The sequence below is a fragment of the Chiloscyllium punctatum genome, chromosome 6, assembly GCF_047496795.1.
Source record: "Chiloscyllium punctatum isolate Juve2018m chromosome 6, sChiPun1.3, whole genome shotgun sequence".
Lineage (NCBI taxonomy): Eukaryota > Metazoa > Chordata > Chondrichthyes > Orectolobiformes > Hemiscylliidae > Chiloscyllium > Chiloscyllium punctatum.
This window is the reverse complement of record NC_092744.1, coordinates 38024169-38046521: the sequence shown is the minus strand read 5'-3', so window position 1 is coordinate 38046521 and position 22353 is coordinate 38024169. Positions and strand designations below refer to the sequence as shown.

Below are 22353 nucleotides of genomic sequence, written 5' to 3'. Positions count from 1 at the left end.
GCCCTTCTTAAAAAGTGGCACCACGTTTGCCAACCTCCAGTCTTCCGGCAGCTCACCTGTGACTATTGATGATACAAATATCTCAGCAAGAAGCCCAGCAATCACTTCTTTAGTTTCCCACAGAATTCTCGGGTACACCTGATCAGGTCCTGGTCAGTTTGAGTTATATGTAACATTACAGCTTTACTTCTGTACAACATAATAGATTGCAATGTTATTATGCTACAGCATTCACTAATTTTAAACTGAATGTTGCTGCAGTTTAAATCACATGGTGCTACATTCTAGCTTCTGTGGTGCTCTGCATATAATAATCATCCTCTTGGGCTGAACAATAGCCATTAAGGCAATTATTTAGATTCCCTGCACAGTTTGAAGTAACATCTGAACAAATGCAATTTTAACAGAAGTAGTATCTTGTTGTAGTGTATATAATTACTCATAAGAGGAACCTGTAATTGATGAATTTATTCTGTTGAATGGATGGATATAATTTATATTTATGTTTAATAAGACCTATTGAAGTCTTTCCAAATTATATTTATGTTTTATAGTACTTTCCTACTTCAAAATATGTTATTTTATTACCATGAAAAGTAATTAAAGAAATGATATATATATATATGTTTATGGCTGAAGAATTACATTTAAGTTGAACACAGCTGAAGTCATTGGAAGAGGGAACGATAATAGTCATGTTACAAAATGGTGCGTGTCCGCTAATCAAAACATTTATTACAATCTGGCTAAGAGAAAATTCAATGTACGTTTTAAGCAGAGAATAGCAGCCTAATTTTAGATATTGATTCACTGTATACATTCTTTAACTGTGTTTATTTATCTTTGAAACAATATTGAATATATGAAGTATGTGAACTAAGGCAGATTGGATATTTTTTCCAAAGTGTCATAACACTTTTTTGTAACAAGATGGTCTTATGACTGAAACTTGAGTAATATCTTGGGAAATCATTGTTGTTTTAATTCCAGAATACGTTTTTCCTTGACAATGTAACTTTGTTTTGATCCTAGACTTGACTCACTGGATTATACTTGTTGTCTCCACAGATGAAATCATGCAACAAGAAATAAGACCCCTGCTTGCGGTTGATATCGTTGAACAGCTACAGAAACAGTTTGCTATTTTATCAGGTGGGAAATTTGCAGTATTTTCTTCTTTTGTTGTTGTTTGTGATTAGATTAGATTACATTACATTACAGTGTGGAAACAGGCCCTTCGGTCCAACAAGTCCACACCGACCCGCCGTAGCGCAACCCCACCCATACCCCTACCCCTACATTTACCCCCTACCTAACACTACGGGCAATTTAGCATGGCCAATTCACCTAACCTGCACATCTTTGGACTGTGGGAGGAAACCGGAGCACCCGCAGGAAACCCACGCAGACACAGGGAGAACGTGCAAACTCCACACAGTCAGTCGCCTGAGGCGGGAATTGAACCCGGGTTTCTGGCGCTGTGAGGCAGCAATGCTAACCACTGTGCCACTGTGCCGCCCACATGTCCAGAACATGATAGATTTCTTAGTTCAGAATTTCTTTTGAGGTTAATGTGGTGCAATGTTATCAGCAGTCAGCTAAACACATGATCTGCTTGACTTCATGTCTAATGATCAATCTTCGTAGAATAATTATATTTATATTGTATCTAGCTGAAAAAACAATGAATACATTGTAATAAAAACTGAAAGTGCTGGAGAAACTTAGCAGGTCAGGCAGTATCTGAAGTGAGTAAAAGAATTAATATTTGGGGTCCAATGTGACTCTTTGTAACAAGAGTTATAAAAATCAAGATGTGCTGCAGCATCTCACAGAACGTCCTTCAAACACGTTTTCCAAACCTGAAAACTCTGTTAGCTGGAACGGTGAAGGATACACAGGAACAGTAGCAGATGTAACTGCCCCTCCAAATCATATGCCATCCTGATTTGTGACTAAGTTACTATTTCTTCTGTCGCTGGGTCAAAATCCTGACATTGTCTTCCTAACAGCACAGTAGATTCACAGGTGGACTGCAGTAGTTCAAGAATACATCTGAACACTACTTTGTGAAGGGTAGTTGGGGCAAGACAAAAAATGTTGGCATTGTGTATGATGTTCACAGTCTGTGTAAGAATGCAAAGAAGGCAATTTGTCCAGAAACAACAATGACATAATGACCAGATAATTTGTTTCTTACTTACGATTGAGGATCAGTTTGTAAACAAAAAAAATTGAATTCTGGTTATTTAAATATTTTGTTTTTGCCTTTAAGGAGCTGTTTGAGGAGTTGCAATGTTGTACTGTTGAAGCAGTAAAAGGAGATTGTTCAGAATTTCTCACTTTACAGTGGGAGGAGCTACAGTTTGGTTGATAAAGCAGAAAAAAATAAATATTTGGTAATGTTTTAGAATGAACTGGTTAAATGAGTAATCTTCTTTTTGCTTAGTTTCATACAGTAACATAGAACATGTGCTTTGTGCATCCAAGATAATTTGCATAAAACCTTAAGAACATAAGAAGTTGGAACAGAAGGAGATTATGCAGCCCTCAATCCTTACCCATGATTCTGTAAGATTATGGCCGTTCTGCCCCAGGTCTCAACTCCTCTGTCCTGCCCACTCTGCTAGCCCTCAATTCCTCGATGTTTCAAAAGTCTATCTACATCTTCTTTAAATACTTTCAATGATCTCACCTTGTCAGTTGTCTGGGATAGGGAATTCCAGACATTCACTTCCCTCTGTGAGAAGAAATTCCTTTGCATCTCAATTTTAAATTAATAATTTTCTGTTTAATTAGTAAATTGTCTGTAATCATGTCCGCTAATTCAAGACTCTCCCATTAGTGGAAACAACTTTTCAATATTGACCCTGTCAACCCACCTCAAAATCTTCTATTGTTTAATAAAATCTTCTTTAATAATAATTCTTCTAAACTCTAATAAACAAATGCCTAACCTGTTTAATTTTTCTTAATAAGTTAATCCTTTTATTCCAAGAAGCATAGAAATAGGCACAGACATAGAACATTACAGTGCAGTACAGGCCCTTTGGCCCTTGATGTTGTGCCGACCTGTGGAACCAATCTGAAGCCCTTCTAACCTGCACTATTCCATTATTGTCCATATGTTTATCCAATGACCATTTAAATGCCCTTAAAGTTGGCGAGTCTACTACTGTTGCAGGCAGGGCTTTCCATGCCCCTTCTACTCTCTAAGTAAACAAACTACCTCTGACAGCTTTCCTACATCTGTCACCCCTCAATTTAAAGCTATGTCCCCTCATGCTAGCCATCATCATCCGAGGAAAAAGGCTCCCACTCTCCACCCTCTGATTATCTTATATGTTTCAATTAAGTCACCTCTCAACCTTCTCTTTCATGAAAACAGGCTCAAGTCCTGCAGCCTTTCCTCATAAGAACTTCCCTCCATTACAGACAACTCTTTCCAAAGCTTCCACATTTTTCCTATAATGCGGTGACCAGAACTGTACACAATACTCCAACTGCGGCCACACCAGAGCTTTGTACAGCTGCAATATGACTTTGTGGCTTTAAAACTCAATCCCTCTATCAATAAAAGCTAACACACTGTATGTCTTCTTAACAGCTCATTCAACCTGGGTGTCAACTTTCAGGGATCTATGTACATTGACACTGAGATCTCCCTGCTCATCTACACTACCAAGCATCTTACCATTAGCCCAGTACTCTGCATTCCTGTTGCACCTTCCAAAGTGAATCACCTCACTTTTCCACATGAAAATCCATTTGCCACCTCTCAGCCCAGCTCGGCAACTTATCTAATACCTCTGTAACCTGCAACATCCTTTGGCACTGCCCACAACTCCACCAAACTTCGTGTCATCTGCAAATTTACTAATCCATCCTTCTACTCCCTCATCCATGTCATTTATAAAAACATCCTTGCAATACACCACTAGTAACTGAACTCCAAGATGAACATTTCCCATCAACCACCACCCTCTGTCTTCTTTCAGCTAGGCAATTTCTGATCCAAACCACTAAATCACCCTCAGTCCCAGGCCTTCATATTTTGTGTAATCCTACCATGGAGAATCTTTTCAAAAGCCTTATTGAAATTCAGATAGCACTGCTGTCTCACAGCACCAGGGGCCCGGGTTTGATTCCAGCCTCAGATGACTGTGTGGAGTTTGTACATTCTCCCATTGTCTGTGTGAGTTTCCTGTGGGTGCTCTGGATTCCTCCCGCAATCCAAACAAGTGCAGTTTAGGTGAATTGGCCATGCTAAATTGCCCATCGTACTCAGGGATGTATAGGTTAGGTACATGAGTGAGATGTAAATGTAGTGGAATGGGTCTGGGTTGGATACTCTTCGAAGGGTTGGTGTGGACTTGTTGGGCTGAAGGGCCTGTTTCCACACAGTAGGGATTCTAATTCTAAATAAACCCTCTCGTTTATAACTTTTTCCAACACCTTACCCACAACTGAAGGAAGGCTCACTGGTTGTCTCTACTCCCATTTTTGAAGGACAACATTTGATATCCTCCAGTCTTCTGGCACTATTCCTGTAGGAAATGGTGATTAGATTAGATACTCTACCATATGGAAACAAGTCCACACCCACCCTCTGAAGAGTAACCCACCCAGACCCATTCCTCTTCCTTATATATACCTCTGACTAATGCATCAAACACTATGAGCAATTTGGCATGGCCAATTCACCTGGCTTGCACATCTTTGGATTGTGGGAGGAAACTGGAGCACCCGGAGGAAACCCACGTAGACATGGGGAGAATATGCAAACTCCATACAGTCACCAGAGGCTGGAATCGAATCTGGGTCCCTGGAGCTGTGAGGCAGCAGTGCTGCCCACTGAGCCACCATGTTGCCCTGAAAGATCAAAGCTAAAGGCTCTGCAATCTCCTCTCTGGCTTCCTAGAGAATCATAGGATAAATCCTATCCGGCTTAGGGGCCTTATCTATTTTCACACTTTCCAGAATTGCTAACACCTCCTCCTTATGAACCTCAATCCTGTCTCGTCTAATAACCCATATCTCAGTATTCTCCTTGACAACACTGTCTTTTTCCAGTATGAATACGACAAAGAAAAATCATTTAGTGCTCCTCCTATCTCCTTAGACTCCATGCACAAACTCCCACTACTGTCCTTGATTGGCCCTAATCTTACTCTAGTTATTATTTTATTCCTGATATAGCTATTGAAAGATTTAGGGTTTTCCTTGATCCTATCTGGCAACAACCTCTCATGTCCCCTCCTGGCTCTTCTTAGTTCTCTCTTTAGTTATTTCCTGGCTAGCTTGTAACTCTCAAGCCTTCACATCTCATCCTAACGTAAAGCATCTTCTTCCTGTTGACAAGAGATTCAACTTCCTTAGTAAACCACAGCTCCCTCACTTGACTACTTCCTGCCTGCCTGACAGATACATATTTACCAAGGACATGCAGTAGCTGTTCCTTGAATAAACTCCACATTTCAATTGTAATCATTTCTCGCAGTTTCCTTCCCCATTCTATTCATCCTAAATCTTGCTTAATCGCATCATAATTGCCTTTCCCCCAGTTATAACTCTTGCCCTGTGGAATATACCTGTCCCTTTCCATCGCTAAAGTAAACACAACTGAATTGTAGTCACTGTCACCAAAGTGCTCACCTTCCTCCAAATCTAATGGGACCTCGCCCCTTGTTGGCCTGTCTAAATACTGTGTCAGGAAACCCTCCTACACACATTGGACAAAAACTGACCCATCTAAAATACTCGAACGATTATACCTCCAGTCAATATTTGGAAAGATAAAGTCCCCCATAACAATTACCCTGTTATTCTCACTCCTATCCAGAATCATCATTGCAATCCTTTCCTCAACATCTCTGAAGCAATTTAGAGGTCTATAGAAAACTCGCAACAGGGTGACTTCTCCTTTCCTGTTTCTAACCTCAGCCCATACTACCTCAGTACACGAGTCCTCCAACATCCTTTCTCCTACTCTAATATTGTCCTTGACTAACAATGCTACACCTTCTCCTCTTCCACATCTTCTCAGTTCTTACTGAAACATCTAAATCCCAGAACCTGCAACAACTATTCCTGTCCCTGCTCTATCCATGTCTGTGAAATGGCCACAACATCAAAGTCCTAGGTATCAAACCATGCTGCAAGTTCACCCATCTTACTCTGGATGCTCCTGGCGTTGAAGTAGACACACTTCAAACCAAATTCCTGCTTGTTGGTGCACTCTTGTGACCTTGAAACTATATTTCTGACCTCACTATTCTCAACCTCCTGAACACTGGAACTACAATTTAGGTTCCCATCTCCCTGCTGATTTAGTTTAAACCTTCCCAAAGAGCGTTAGCAAATTTCCCCCACCAGGACATTGGTAGCCCTCTGGTTCAGTGTAGACTATCCTGTTCGTATAGGTCCCACCTACCCCAGAATGTGCCCCAATTATCCAAACATCCAAAACCCTCCCTCCTGCATCATCCCTGTAGCCATGTGTTCAACTCCTCTCTCTCCTGGTTCCTCACCTCGATAGCACATGGCACGGGCAACAAACCAGAGTAGTAATCTTAGGAGTGCTACGGGTGCCATGGGCTAATGAGGCTAGGAACAGAGAGCGAGTGCAGCTGAACATGTGGCTGCAGGACTGGTGTAGGAGGGAAGGCTTCAGATCTGTGGATCATTAGGATACCTTTGGGGAAGGTGGGACTTGCACAAGGAGGATGGTTTGTTTGTTCTAGCATTAAGCTTCCACCCCGATTCCCTGAATTTCTGCCTTAAATTCCTTTTCCTACCTATGTTGTTAGTGCCTATGTGGACCACGACTTAGGGTTGCTCCCTCTCCCCCTCAAGGATCCCGAAAACAAATCAGCCAAATAAATTGCTTTTGTGAACTGCCTCCATAGCCAATGCATCCTTTCTTAAATATGGCTCCAAAGTGGTGTGCCCTGAACAATACCCTCCACAGTTGAAACTAGACTTCCCAATTTTTAAATTTCAACACCTAACAATAAAGGACAAAATTCTGTTTGCCTTCCTAATTAATTGCAGAGCCTGTGGATTAACATTTTTGTGTTTTATGCACAAGAACAGCCAAGTCATACTACGTTGCACTTTTTGGAGTCCCTCTTCATGAAAATGGTTGTCTGCATTTTGATTTTTCCTACCAAAGTGCATGGCTTCATAATTGCCTATATTAAACTCAATCTGCCAAGTTTATGCCTGGTCACTCAAGTTATCTAACATTGTCAGCAATCAGTCGCTAATAAGTATTCCCTGTCACCAGTCATGGATTCTGTGGGTCCTTGTTTGCTGATGACCCTGATCCTAAAGCCAGTTTTCTGACCTTACATTTGACAGTATTTCCATGAGGTCCACTTGGTCCTTGGCATTGAGAGTGTTGCTATTCCATTCTCTGGTTCCTTTTCTTTACTATTTTAGCAACAGATGATCTCAAAGAATTGTGGTCCTTCACAAGGAGTTTCCTCCAATTTATTTTTTTCTAAGCGAGGGTTGACCATACATTGACATTTTGAGTGTCTTCCTTGAGGTGTGGGAAGAAGATTTGTTAGGTAGTCAGAATTCAGGCATCCTAAGAATGCTTCCAGCTCAGTAGAGTTGGTTTGGATGATCATGGCTCCAATACTGGTACTGTTAACTGCTTAAAGGACCAATGTTTGCACACCTGGTCTCCCAGTTGATGCAGAAAACTCATCTCAACAGCATTGATGGACTTCTCAGAATCTTGAGCTGATGTCTAAATATAGTCCAGGTTTTGGAGCTACAAAGAAGAGTCAGAAAAATGAATGTTGTCTACACAAATGTCAGTAAGTGTCCAGTCTCCCCACCTTAGAGTCTTAGAGTCATAAAGTCATAGAGATGTGCAGCACAGAAACAGACCCTTTGGTCCAACCCATCCATGCTGACCAGATATCCCAACCCAATCTAGTCCCACCTGCCAGTACCCAGCCCATATCCCTCCAAACCCTTCCTATTCATATACCCATCCAAATGCCGTTTAAATGTTGCAATTGTACCAGCCTCCACCACATCCTCTGGCAGCTCATTCCATACACGTACCACACTCTGCGAGAAAAAGTTGCCCTGTAGGTCTCTTTTATATCTTTCCCCTCTCACCCCAAATCTATGCCCTCTAGTTCTGGACTCCCCGATCGCAGGGAAAAGACTTTGCCTATTTATCCTATTCATGCCCCTCAATTTTGTAAACCTCTAGGTCACCCCTCAACCTCTGACGCTCCAGGGAAAACAGCCCCAGCCTGTTCAGCCTCTCCCTACAGCTCAAATCCTCCAACCCTGGCAACATCCTTGTAAATCTTTTCTGAACGCTTTCAAGTTTAACAACATCTTTCCCAAAGGAAGGAGGCCAGAATTGCACACAATATTCCAACAGTGGCCTAACCAACGACCTGTACAGCCACAATATGACCTCCCAACTCCTGTATTCAATACTCTGTCCAATAAAGGAACATCCCTGGGACACACACGCTAAACAACTCCACCACACTGTGGCCGAAAACTTCAACAACCCCTCCCACTCTACCAAGGACATGCAAGTCCTGAGCTTCCTCCACTGCCAAATTCTAACCACCCAACTCCTGGAGGAAGAATGCCTCATCTTCAGCCTTGGGACCTTCCAACCACATGGGATCAATGTCGATTTTATCAGTTTCCTCATCTCCCCTCCCGCAACCTTATCCCAGATCCAACCCTCCAACTTGGCACTGCCCTCTTGAACTGTCCATCTTACTTCCCACCTGTCCAGTCCACCCTCCGCTTCAACCTATCAACATCACCTCCCACCTTTATTTACCTATCACATTCCCAGCTCCCTTACCCCAGCCTCAACCCCTCCCATTTAACTCTCAGTCCTCTTGGGCCCCACCACGTTCCTGATGAAGAGCTTATGCTGAAATTGTCAACTCTCATGCTCCTCAGATGATGACTGACTGGCTGTGCTTTTCCAGCACAACACCTTTTGACTGATCTCCCATATCTGTAGTCCTGACTTTCTCCTAGATAGCTTCCCAGGCAAGGGAAATGTTTCATGTTTGGGAGGACTTCTCTATTGATCTTAATGGAAGATGGACAATTCTTCAGTATGCTTCTGCACAGGCATTAGTGAGGCTTGATGATTCTCTTCTGAGAAAACAGAGATGACATTGTTGTTCCTATACTGAAGTTTCACAAGAGAGTTCGGTGTTGTTTTCTTCTTGGATTTTAACCAGTTGAAGTTGAAAGGTTTTCTATCCATCCTGTAGACAATGTCAACAGCACTGGGAAGATTGTTTATCACAAGATAGTGAATGGTAGTGATGAAGGTGGAGAAAATGATTTTTATATTACTAGCAAATTTGAACGGATTACACTTAGTTCCTGCTACAAAACATTCAAATAGATGGTAAGTAATCGAGTTGAGGGGGTGGTGCTGGAAAAGCACAGCAGGTCAGGCAGCATCTAAGGAGCAAGAGAATCGCGTTTCGGGCAAGAACCCTTCATTAGGAATGAGGCTAGTGGGCCGAAGGGGCTGATAGATAAATGGGAGGGAGTTGGGGCTGGGGGGGAAGATAGCTGAGAGTGCGATAGGTAGATGGAAGTGAGGGTAATGGTGATAGGTCAGAGAGGAGGATTGAGCGGATAGGTGGGAAGGAAAGACAGGTCATGAGGGCAGTACCGAGATGGAAGGCTGGAACTGTGATAAGGTGGGAGGAGGGGTAATGAGGAATCTAGTGTAGTCCACATTGATGCCGTGTGGTTGGAGGGTCCCAAGACGGAAGATGAGACGTCGGGTGGTTAGGTGTGGTGATGGAGGAGGTCCAGGACCTGCATGGCCTTTGCAGAGTAGGAAGGGGAGTTGAAGTGTTCAGCCACAGGGTGGTGGGGTTGGTTGGTGCAGGTGTCCTTTAGGGTGGAGCATAAGATATTTACAAAACTCTCAGTTGTTGATATTTGTGCTGCAAGGGATGTTACAGAGGTTCTGTATTCCAGAAGAACTGAACACATTGTATCTTAGCAGAGAAAGTCAAGTGGACTGGCCACACAGCTTCACAAATATTGCTGATTTTCTTTGGTGCCAGGTGCTTTTTGACCATGTCCAATTTAGATCGGGGTTAGAAAGGATAGCAACATTGTAAACAGATTGGATCACTGTTAGGGGGCTTGGAGCTTGGCTTTCCTTTTATTCCTTTGGAACTGATCTCTCTAGCTTCTGAATGCTGCCTCACGGCAATAAAGAACACAGAAAATGAATACAATTTGCTGGAGATTGTTGGAGTCATAGAGATGTACAGCATGCAAACAGACCCTTCGGTCCGACCAGAGTTTTGACAGAGGTTAGTAGTTGATGGCAAAGGTTCATCTTGGAGTGCAGTTACTAGCGGTGTTCCGCAAGGATCTGTTTTGGGACCGTTGCTGTTTGTCATTTTTATAAATGACCTGGAAGAGGGGCTAGAAGGTTGGGTGAGCAAGTTTGCGGATGATACGAAAGTCGGTGGAGTTGTTGACAGTGAGGAAGGATGTGGCAGGTTACAGCGGGATATAGAGAAGCTGCAGAGCTGGGCAGAAAGGTGGCAAATGGAGTTCAATGTAGCTAAGTATAAGGTGATTCACTTTGGTATGAGTAACAAAAAGATGGGGTACTGGGCTAATGGTCAGATACTTGGTAGTGTGGATGAGCAGAGGGATCTTGGTGTCCGTGTACACAGATCTCTGAAAGTTGCCACCCAGGTAAATAGTGCGGTGAAGAAGGCATATGGCGTACTGGCTTTTAGTGGTAGAGGAATTGAGTTCCGGAGTCCTGAGGTCATGTTGCAGTTGTATAAGACTCTGGTGCGGCCACATCTGGAGTATTGTGTGCAGTTTTGGTTGCCATACTATAGGAAGGATGTAGAGGCACTGGAACGGGTGCAGAAGAGGTTTACCAGGATGTTGCCTGGTATGGTAGGAAGATCGTATGAGGAAAGGCTGAGGCACTTGGGGCTGTTTTCATTGGAGAAAAGAAGGTTTGGGGTGACTTGATAGAGGTGTACAAGATGATTAGGGGTTTAGATAGGGTTGACCATGAGAACCTTTTTCCACGTATGGAGTCAGCTATTACAAGGGGGCATAGCTTTAAATTAAGGGGTGGTAGGTATAGGACAGATGTTAAGGGTAGATTCTTTACTCAGTGAGTCGTGAGTTCATGGAATGCCCTGCCAGTAGCAGTGGTGGACTCTCCCTCTTTATGGGCATTTAAACGGGCATTGTATGGGCATATGGAGGATAGTGGGCTAGTTTAGGTTAGGTGGGCTTGGATCAGCGGAACATTGAGGGCCAAAGGGCCTGTACTGCGCTGTATTTTTCTATGTTCTATGTTCTATATCCCAACCCAATCTCGTCCCACCTGCCAGCACCCGGCCCATATCACTCCAAACCCTGCCTCTTAAATATTGTAATTGTACCAGCCTCCACCACTTCCTCTGGTAGCTCATTCCATACATGTACCACCCTCTGTGTGAAAAGGTTGCCCCGTAGGTCTCTTTTATATCTTTCCCCTCTCACCCTAAACCTATGCCCTCGAGTTTTGGACTCCCCGACCCCAGGGAAAAGACTTTGCTTATTTATTCTATCCATGCCCCTCATAATTTTGTAAACCTCTATAAGGTAACCTCTCAGCCTCCAAACAGCCCCAGCCTGTTCAGTCTCTCCCTGTAGCTCAGATCCTCTAACCCTGTCAACATCCTTGTAAATCTTTTCTGATACCTTTCAAGTTTCATAACATCGTTCCAATAGGAAGGAGACCAGAATTGCATGCAATATTCCAACAGTGGTCTAACCAATGTCCTGTACAGCCATAATATGACCTCCCGACTCCTGTACTCAATACTCTGACCAATGAAAGAAAGCATACCAAACGCCTTCTTCACTATCCTATCTACCTGCGACTCCACTTTCAAGGAGCTATGAACCTGCACTCCAAGGTCTCTTTGTTCAGCAACAGTCCCTAGGACCTTAGCATTAAGTGTATAAGTCCTGCTAAGATTTGCTTTCCCAAAATGCAGCACCTCGCATTTATCTGAATTAAACTCCATCTGCCACTTCACAGCCCATTGTCCCATCTGGTCCAGATCCTGTTGTAATCTGAGGTAACCCTCTTCGCTGTCCACTACACCTCCAATTTTGGTGTCATCTGCAAACTTACTAACTGTACCTCTTATGCTCGCATCCAATTCATTTATGTAAATGACAAAAAGTAGAGGGCCCAGCACCGATCATTGTGGCACCTCACTGGTCACAGGCCTCATGTCTGAAAAGAACTCTCCACCACCACCCTCTGTCTTTTACCTTTGGTCCAGTTCTGTATCCAAATGGCTAGTTCTCCCTGTATTCTGAGAGAGATTGATTCTCAAAATAGAGACTAGAATAAACTAGTCTGGCAGGAAGGTGGGATCCAAAGAATTCGGGAGAAAAAAAAAGAGGATGTTGAGGACAGTACAGAGGTTAATGAGAGCAAGTTATATAGTAAATGCAATGTTGGTTATCCCAGTATAGACCATTGTGCCATCATGCTGTCCTCGGCATTACTTTTCCCTGCTATTATGACTGTAATACTTCTCTTTCACCAATGTGCATGGTATTCTCAGAAGTAAAACTAAAGGTAGGAAGGGTTATTGGACAAATCAGACTTGACACATAGTTGGTAGTGTTCACCATTTGTGGTAATGCAATACACTCACTCCACTCCATAAGCTACCTGCATAGGCTTGCAGATTGCCTTCACTATTTCCATGGTACAATTTACTTCTGGTATATTAAAGCAATAGGTTGTGTGACCATTCATCTTCATCCTGAAAGGAAACACTACTTTACTCCTTCGAGTGCAACCTTCCAGATGGGGTTCTATTATATATTCACCCAAATTCACTGAATGCAGTAAGGGTCAAGCTCAGCTCTGCAGGATTACAGGCAGGCGAGGAAGGAGCTTAAAAATGGTCTGAGGAGAGCCAGGAGGGGGCACGAGAAAGGCTTGGCAGAACGGATTAGGGAGAACACAAAGGCATTTTACACTTATGTGTAGAATAAGAGAATGGTCAAAGAAATAGTAGGGCCGATCAGGGATAGCATAGGGAATGTGTGTGGAGTCAGAGGAGGTCGGGGGAGCCCTAAATCAGTTTTTTGCTTCTGTCTTTACGAAAGAAATGAACTTTGTAGTGAATGAAACCTTCGAAGAGCAGGTGTGCATGCTGAAATGGATAGAGATAGAGGAAGCTGATGTGCTGAAAATTTTGTCAAACATTAAGATGAACAAGTTGCCAGGCCTGGACCAGATTTGTCCTTGGTTGCTTTGGGAAACGAGAAATGCAATTGCTTCGCCACTTGCGAAGATCTTTTCATCCTCGATCTCCACTGGAGTTGTACCTAAGGACTGGAGAGAGACAAATGTAATTCCTCTCAAGAAAGGAAATACAGAAATCCCCGGCAATTACAGACCAGTACGTCTCACATCTGTCGTCTGCAAGGTGTTAGAAAGGATTCTGAGGGATAGGATTTATGACCATCTGGAAGGGCATGGCTTGATTAAATGCAGTCAACACGGCTTTGTGAGAGGCAGGTCATGCCTCACAAGCCTTATCGAGTTCTTTGAGGATGTGACTAGAAAAGTTGATGAGGGTCCAGCTGTGGATGTGGTGTATATGGACTTCAGCAAGGCATTTGAAAAGGTTCCCCTTGGTAGGCTTATTCAGAAGGTCAGGAGGAATGGGATTCAGGGGAACATAGCTGTCTGGATACAGAATTGGCTGGCCAACAGAAGACAGCGAGTGGTAGTAGAAGGAAAATATTCTGCCTGGAAGTCAGTGGTGAGTGGTGTTCCACAGGGCTCTGTCCTTGGGCCTCTACTGTTTGTAATTTTTATTAATGACTTGGATGAGGGGATTGAAGGATGGGTCAGCAAGTTTGCAGATGACACAAAGGTTGGAGGTGTCGTTGACAGTATAGAGGGCTGTTGTAGGCTGCAGCGGAACATTGACAGGATGCAGAGATGGGCTGCGAGGTGGCAGATGGAGTTCAACCTGAATAAATGCGAGGTGATGCATTTTGGAGGGTCGAATTTGAAAACTGAGTACAGAATTAAGGATAGGATTCTTGGCAGTGTGGAGGAACAGAGGGATCTTGGTGTGCAGGTACATATGTCCCTTAAAATGGCCACCCAAGTGGCGAGGGTTGTTAAGAAAGCATATGGTGTTTTGGTTTTCATTAACAGGGGGATTGAGTTTAAGAATCGTGAGATCTTGCTGCAGCTCTATAAACTTTAGTTAGACCGCACTTGGGATACTGCATCCAGTTCTGGTCGCCCTATTATAAGAAAGATGTGGATGCTTTGGAGAGGGTTCAGAGGAGGTTTACCAGGATGCTGCTTGGACTGAAGGGCTTATCTTATGAGGAGAGGTTGACTGAGCTCAGACTTTTTTCATTGGAGAAAAGGAGGAGAAGAGGGGACCTAATTGAGGTATACAAGATAATGAGAGGCATAGATAGAGTCGATAGCCAGAGACTATTTCCCAGGGCAGAAATGGCTAACATGAGGGGTCATAGTTTTAAGCTGGTTGGAGGAAAGTATAGAGGGGATGTCAGAGGCGGATTCTTTTCACAGAGAGTTGTGAGAGCATGGAATGTATTGCCAGCAGCAGTTGTGGAGGCAGGGTCATGGGGGACATTTAAGAGACTCCTGGGCATGCATATGATCACAGAAATTTGAGGGTGAGTACATGAGGATCAGTGGTCGGCACAACATAGTGGGCTGAAGGGCCTGTTCTGTGCTGTACTGTTCTATGTTCTATATCATCATATTGCATATGATTGCCTCTTCCAAAACTCTGATATTCTCAACCCTATATGCTGGGTATAAAGTCATCCCAAGTAGTATTACCAGAAAATGAAGCACCAATTCTATCAACCTTCAGATTTTTCCTTCCATTACCTGTCCCTGGCCCAAACCTCTGAGCTAACACACAATGGTGTTGTTTCCATATTTTGTCAAAGTTGCCAAATAGTCATTAATGGCCCATGAGGACCCTTCTCCTTCACAAATTCACCTCCGATTTTCACCTTTTTTTTCTATAATCCAGAAACTATAACTAACATATGCATCATCCTTGACAGTCCATTGGTGGCAATCCCATCCTCCCAAATGATTTAATTGATAGTCCTGACATAATGTTCCAACTATTCCACTACCCTTGACAGATGGGCTGTCATAATTTGGTCTTTTTTTGGTCAGAGTCCTGATTGATAATTTCTCTCGACAAAATGTCCTATATTTTTCCCTTAAGGTTTTGCATCTTGATTTCCAGAGAGTTCTCCCCAATTCCCATTGACTTTCAGTTTTTCTAGGACACTATTGGTAAGATACAGTCTGGTGTCATTGGCAATAATGCTAATTTCTCCTCTTAAGTTCAGCTTTTTTGCCCATTATTGGATAAAGGCTGTATTATGGTCAACAGCTGAGTGGGTTTGTTGGAATCCAGATAGAGCATCAGTGAGCAGGCTAATGTTGAGTAAGTGCTTCTTGGTAGCACTGTCAATGATATATTTCTGATGATAGTCTAATGAGTGTTATTTGGCCAAGTTAGAATTTTTGTGTCTATTGCAGATAGTACATTCCTTGATAATTTTCCATATTGCTAGCTAAATGCCAATGTTGGAATCATACTGGAATAGCTTGGCTTACAATACAGCAAATTCTGGAGCATAAGCCTTGAGGACTATTTTCACAATGTTGCTCGGATCCATAGCCTTTGCAGAACTCAGTATCTTCAGCTGTTTCTTGTTATCAAGTGGAGTGAATCATATTGGCCGAAGGCTGTCATGTGGAACGCTGGGGATCTCAGGAAGAGGCCATATTGGATCATTTACTCGGCACTCCTGGATGCAGATGCTTGCTAGTGCTTCAGCCTTATCATTTGCACTGATGTACTGGGACTGTCTTTATTAAGAAGGGGGTTATTTGTGGAAGCCACACGTCTTGCTTGTTGTTTGATTGTCTACCACCATTTTTGATTGTTGTGGAGCCTACATTGGACCTGTTTGCACCTAATTTCTAGATCTAATTTCTGCTACTTCAGGTATGCCCTCCTCAACATGGAATTAAACAAAGATCCGCTGGCTTGATGGCAATGGTAGAGGGAAGTATATATGAGGCCATGAGGTTACAGATTGTGGTTGAACGTAATTTTGATGCTGATGCTGATCCAGTGCTTCATGGATGCCCAGTCTTGAGTCACTAGGTTTGCTCAAAATCAATCCCATTCAGTACAATGGTAGTGTCACATGCTGTTTTGGAGGGTATCTCTACAATGGCCGTGCAGTGATGACTCCTACCAATATTGTAAGAATGATGTCAAGTATGTTTTTCCTTTTGTTGGCTTCCTCACAATCTACCACAAGCCTAGTATAGCAGCTGTATCCTTTCGGAATGGGGCCGTTTTGTCAGTTAGATTCTACCAAGATACTCTGAAAGATGGACATTGAATTCCCCCAACCCAGATTACAAGCAAGTGGTGTTAAACATGAAGGAGAACTGATTCATCACCTGGGCAGGGGTTCAGTAGATAACAATCAGCTGGAGATTTTTTTGTGTATGTTTCACCTGATGCCATGAGACTTTATTGGATCCAGCATCGGTGTTGAGAATTCCCAGCATGACTCCCTTATGTCTATCTACAGGTAGTTCTCATTTAAAGCATATTTTGGCAGTGCGATTTGCTACAATGTTGCTGAAGAATTAAGGAACAGTATCTTTGAGAATGCTTACCACTGTTTGCAGTAGGGCAAGTCCAGCAACGATTGTTTGGCATTTTTCATTCTGAGCCTGCGCCAATTTCAGTTGTTGTCAGAGCGTGAGAGAGGTACAGTGCGATACATTGAGCAGCTTCATCTCAAAAATTAAATTAATGAATATTCATTGCTCTCCCTCTGAGACAAAAATATTCTTGTATAATTCTTGTGTAATCCATGTATAATTCCTGCAGGGCTGCATTACTCTTATACATATCATACCAGCCTTTCTAATTTGTTCTTGTACATGCATATCACACAATCTAAACCAACTGCCAAGAAACAAACAGTCAGACGAATATCAACCACTGCCACCCACTTCTGCAACAATTGCGCCTGAAGGTGATGATGGTGATGACCTTCTCTTCGTGTATTAACAATATTTGTTCAATGTAATGTGTTAAATTTACTTTTGTTTCGTTAATAAATATGATTTAACCTTCATTCAGTCTGTGCTTTATGTTAGGCTTTTGGGTGACTTGAGCGATCGTGAATGTTATTTGTTGTTGGTCAGCCCCTAAGCCCGCATTTCCCATAGGCCCCGTTATTTCTATTAAGCAATTTTCTTTTAAGCGAGGTTTTGCTGGAATGCAACTACGCTGTTATAAAAGAACTACCTGTATCATTGTTCACCAGCTCTGGTATGTTTGCTCTTTCAATGGGATAGGACATACCAGGGATGGTAGTATCTGGGATATTGTTAAGGTGTGATTCTGTGAGAATGACTATATCAAGCTATTGCCTGATTAGTCTGAGGGACAGTTCTCCAAATTTTGGTGTAAACTTGTGGCCCCAGTTGTTAAGTAAGTAGGAATTGGAAGGGCTGCGAGTGCCACTGTCCTTTCCAGTGATCGTAGCTGGTTGGTTTGTCAGTTTTCATTCCTTTTATCAGACTTTGTAGCTGTTGTATACCACTGAGTGGCTTAAGTAATTAGGCAGAGTGCATGTAAAGGTAACCTGCACTGTTGTGAATTTGAAGTCACATGTAGGCCAGAACAATTGAAGATGATAGATTTGCTTTTCTACAGGACAATGAACCAGGTGAGTTTTTCCAACAATTGGCCGTAGTGTCATGGGCACCATTAGAATAGTTTTTTAATTCCAGATCTATTAATTTAATTCAAATTTTGCTATGTGCCATGGTGGGATTCATCCTTTATAAATTTGTTTGTTTAAAAATATGAGTCATTGGCCTGGAGTTTGCTCTCTGCAATAAATGAATAACACTGCTCTTTCATTACATGTGCACTTGCCCACAGACTTCCTGCAGGATTAACACTGTAATTCATTGTAAATTAATTAACAGTCCAGAGTTTGAACCAATATCAGTAAGACTGTTGAATTCAATGTCGGATGAAGTGCAGAGAACATACGAAAGAGGAAAAACATAATTGAGAAGATAAAAATGAAAGAAAAGATTTTAAAAACTTCTATTTTGTTTGATTTTCAAAATCTCCAACAGTTATTAAAGTCTGAATGAATCAGACACCACAGTAATAAGAGTTTACTTCCTGTACCAGTGAGATTGCTGGATAGTAATTAAGACTTAGCTCCAAAGAGACAATGTTTACCAGATAGTGCAACAATAACATGCCATTTGAAATATTTAAAAAGTGAGTCAGGCAATGAAATACTGTTATATTGTTGTTCTCAGAGAAAAAGGGCATCTCAGGCTGTAATAGGTAGTTGTCCATTTTAATTCAGCATGTGTAGTTATACATTGCTGCCTGATTTGCATAGAATTAGCATTGAATATTGTTAGTCTACAACAAAGTTCAGCACGGTATCTTAATGATATAATAATACATAAGTTGCCTTTAGAAGAACAGCAACAATCGGGATTGAACAATATGAAATGTATTTTATGACAGGCAGAGGAAAATGAACAATAAGAAAATGTACTAAACATTACAAATTGTAGATATTGGTGAGAAAATAATTCTGCTACATGAAACCACAAGGGGGCGGCATGATCCCACATTTCCAAGAAATTTTATCTCAACAGAAGAAATGTGATTGAATTAATTCATTGCTGTGTGCTCTATCCAAAGGCTGACCCTTGGCCTAGCATTTGCTGATGTTTCATTCTGACCCATTTTATTGGCAACTTTTGTTGTACTGACTCCACACTCAAGAGTAGGACGGGTAAGCAGGTCCCAAGTCCACTTATTCAGGTAGAAAAGGAATCAAGCCCATGCTGTTGGCATTGTTCTGATGTACACGCTAATCATCTAGTAAAGTGAATTAACTGGTCCACAACTAGCATATAGTTAGTATGTTTGTTTCCCTCGCTTATGGATATACTAAGGTATATCATTCATTACGTTGCATCTTTTTAATTCAGTTTCAACCAACAGCTATGTGCAATTCAAAACGTTAACTGTTTCTCTCCTCATAGAAGCTACCAGACCTGCTGAATTTCTCCAACATTTTCTGTTAATGTAGTAGAATGTAGAGACATGTCTAGATAGAATTGATACATATCCAAAGTGTTTCATGTAGATGATAGTTTGTGCATTTCACTTGTGGAGTTGTTAGGTACTCAGTATAGTGGCAGATACTCCTCTTAAACAGACTGCTATGCCTTGGAAGATGGTGCGTTGCTCAAGTGTGGTTGCAATTGCATCCATTCAAATGAGTGGAGAATGGTCTATCACACTCATGAGTTGTTCTTTGCAAATATTGAAGACTTATAAAGGACCAGGTTACTGAGCTATTCATCACAGGGTACCTTATCCTGTCTCCTGTTCTAATAACCACAGCTGTTGATCTCACTGGTTCTATGTTTTCGGAACATGTATTTGTACTTAATGATTGTCTGGAAAAATTGGAAGATTTTGGTCTATTTTGATAAAATTGAGTATTTTGCTATGTGTTTTTTAAAAACTGAAGTCAACAGTTTAATGTGTACTGAAATCATCTACTTTTTAACTGGAAATCAACCGATGTAGAAAAAAATAGCTGAGCAAAGCATTTAAAGATTTCTTTTCCTTTAATTACTGAAAATAAAATCTGGCTTTAAGAGAACTAGGGACCTTTGCAAATATTTATGGACTTAGAGTGCCAGGAATCAGAGTCAACTCCTCAGGAGCTGTATATCTCCCCTTCGTTATTCAAACAGAGATTTAATGGAACCTGTTAGATTTTCCAATACCAGAATTTTTGTCTATCTGGTAAAATCTTGCAGGAGAGTTGATTGGGATCAGAGCTGCAAAATACAGCTATCAGCAAATCAACTTTGTCGATGGGAAATTAAATGAGCATAGAACGTTTTATTCTTTGTTTTCAGACACTTATCCCCACAGTTTTCTCAAGGCAAAGTGAGGTCTGCATGTAGCAGGCTATGGACAGAAGACAGACAATTAAGTTAGTTTGTGATTGATAAAGATTATTGGGAGATTGGGGCAGTGGGACTACATTGGGCTTGATAAAATGCTACATGGAGAGACTAGGAAAGTAGAATTAGGGAAGGGAATGAGTTTTGTTGACTGTCTCTTGGAGGGAGCTGGTGAAGATTCAAAGGGCTAAGCAGCCTTCTTCTGTCATGACGCAATTCTATGATTCGATAAGCTATAGTCATAGAGTCATACAACATAGAAAAATGCTCGTCAGCCTACCAACAAACACCAAACTACACTAATCCCATTTATCTGCGTTTGGTCCATGCCTACTATGCCCTGTCATTTTAAGAGCTTATCCAGATGTTTCTAACATGTTACAAGGGTACCTTCCTCTGTCACCATCTCAGGCAATGCATTCCATATGTCTATCACCTTGTGGATGAAAAAAGTCCAGTTACATTAAACTTTTGCCCTCTGATCTTAGACATGTCTGCCATGGGGAAAAGATTCTCATGATCTACATCTCTCATAAAAGAAACCCATTTCTCTTCATACCTGAGACTTTTAATCACAAGTACCATCCAGGTGAATTTCCTCTGTACCATCTCCAGTGCAATTATGTCCTTCTGACAGAGTAGCAACCAGAACTGCACACAGTATTCCATCTGTTGCCTAATCAATATTTTATGAAGTTGGTACAAGACTTCCTTGCTCCTATATTCCATATCCCAACTAATGAAGGTAAGCCTACCATATATCTTCTTCATTGCCCTGCCTTTCTGTATCTATTATTCAATTCCACCACATCAAATCCTGTCAGCATAATTTAACCTTTTTGTCCAGTACAATTTGTGTGGAAAGCCTCACTTTTGCCCAAAGTCAAATAGTAAGAATAAAGGAAACATAAAAAGAACAAAGGGAACAAGAATAGACCATGCCGTCCATCAAGCCTACTCTGTCACTTAGGGCAATCATGGCTGATCTTTAGTTTTAACACCCTTTTTCATTCATTTCTGATGCTAGCTGTCCACCTCAAAGTTATATATGTGGAACATCTAGAATGTCTAGGGTAGAGAATTCCAATAGTTCACAATATTTTAAGTAAATAAATTTCTTTTCATTTCAGTATTAAAAATAATCAGCCCCTTTCCTGAGACAGGCAGGAGGCTGGAAGAACACAGCAATACAGGCAGCATCAGGAGGTGGAGAAGTCAAGATTTTGGGTGTAACCCTTCTTCAGGACTGGGGGTGGGTGTAGGGGGAGCTGCAGATAAAGGGGGTGGCTCTAGGTTACCCAGGCAGAAGATGAGGTGTTTTTGCTCCAATTTGTGGTTTGGTTCAAAATGACATTAGTTTTGCTTGTTGTCTGTATAGGGTCTTTCAAGTGCATTGGTTGCTGTTTTAATGTGTTGGTGAGTTTATGGGTTTATGCCAAGAGGGCTGAGTAGTCTGGCAGTCATTTCCAAGATGCCTTTGATGTAGGAGAGAGTGGCTTGGGTTTCTGGACTGTTGTGTCTGCTTGTTTGGGTTTGTTGCTGAGAAATCAGCGGACTGTGTTCGTTGGGTACCCGATCTTTTTGAATACACTGCAGAGGTGATTTTCCTCTACTTTGTAGTTCCACTGTACTGCAGTGTGTGGTGGCTCGTTGAAATAATGTTCTAATGCAGCTTCATTAATGAACTTGAAAGACTCTATACAGACAACAAGCAAAGCTAATGTTATTTACAAAATACCTTACAAGAACTGAAACAAACACTCCATTGGACAAACAGGCAAAAAACTAGCTACCAGGATACATGAACATCAACTAGTCACAAAAAGACCACGACCCACTCTTACTAGTATCTCTACATACAGATAAGGAAGGATACCACTTCGACTGGGACAATGCATCCATCCGAGGATAAGCCAAACAGAGATATGTGTGAGAATTCCTAGAAACATGGCATTCCAATTGGAACTCTATCAACAAACACATTGACTTGGATCCCATTTACCACTCCCCAAGAAAAAGAACAGGAAATTACATCACCACAGGAAATGACATCACCACAGTAAATGATATCACCAACCCAAAGAAACCTAAGTAAATAAATAAAAGGTGGGCCATACCACCAGTGCTTCATCTGGAGGCTCACTGATGACATTACCTAGTATTGTGGGAAGCACGATGGCAAA

The 22353-nt window shown here is 41.8% G+C and overlaps 1 protein-coding gene across 3 annotated transcripts in view; it reads left to right on the top strand.

Moving 5' to 3' along the window:
• The window catches only part of mcf2l2 (MCF.2 cell line derived transforming sequence-like 2), a 390224-nt gene that overhangs the window by 119325 nt on the left and 248546 nt on the right, over positions 1-22353 (top strand). For all 3 annotated transcript variants that reach the window (XM_072572454.1, XM_072572457.1, XM_072572456.1), the window contains exon 2: positions 1069-1152. In XM_072572454.1, coding sequence (XP_072428555.1) covers positions 1069-1152 — 84 coding nt within the window. The remainder of the gene's footprint in view (positions 1-1068; positions 1153-22353) is intronic.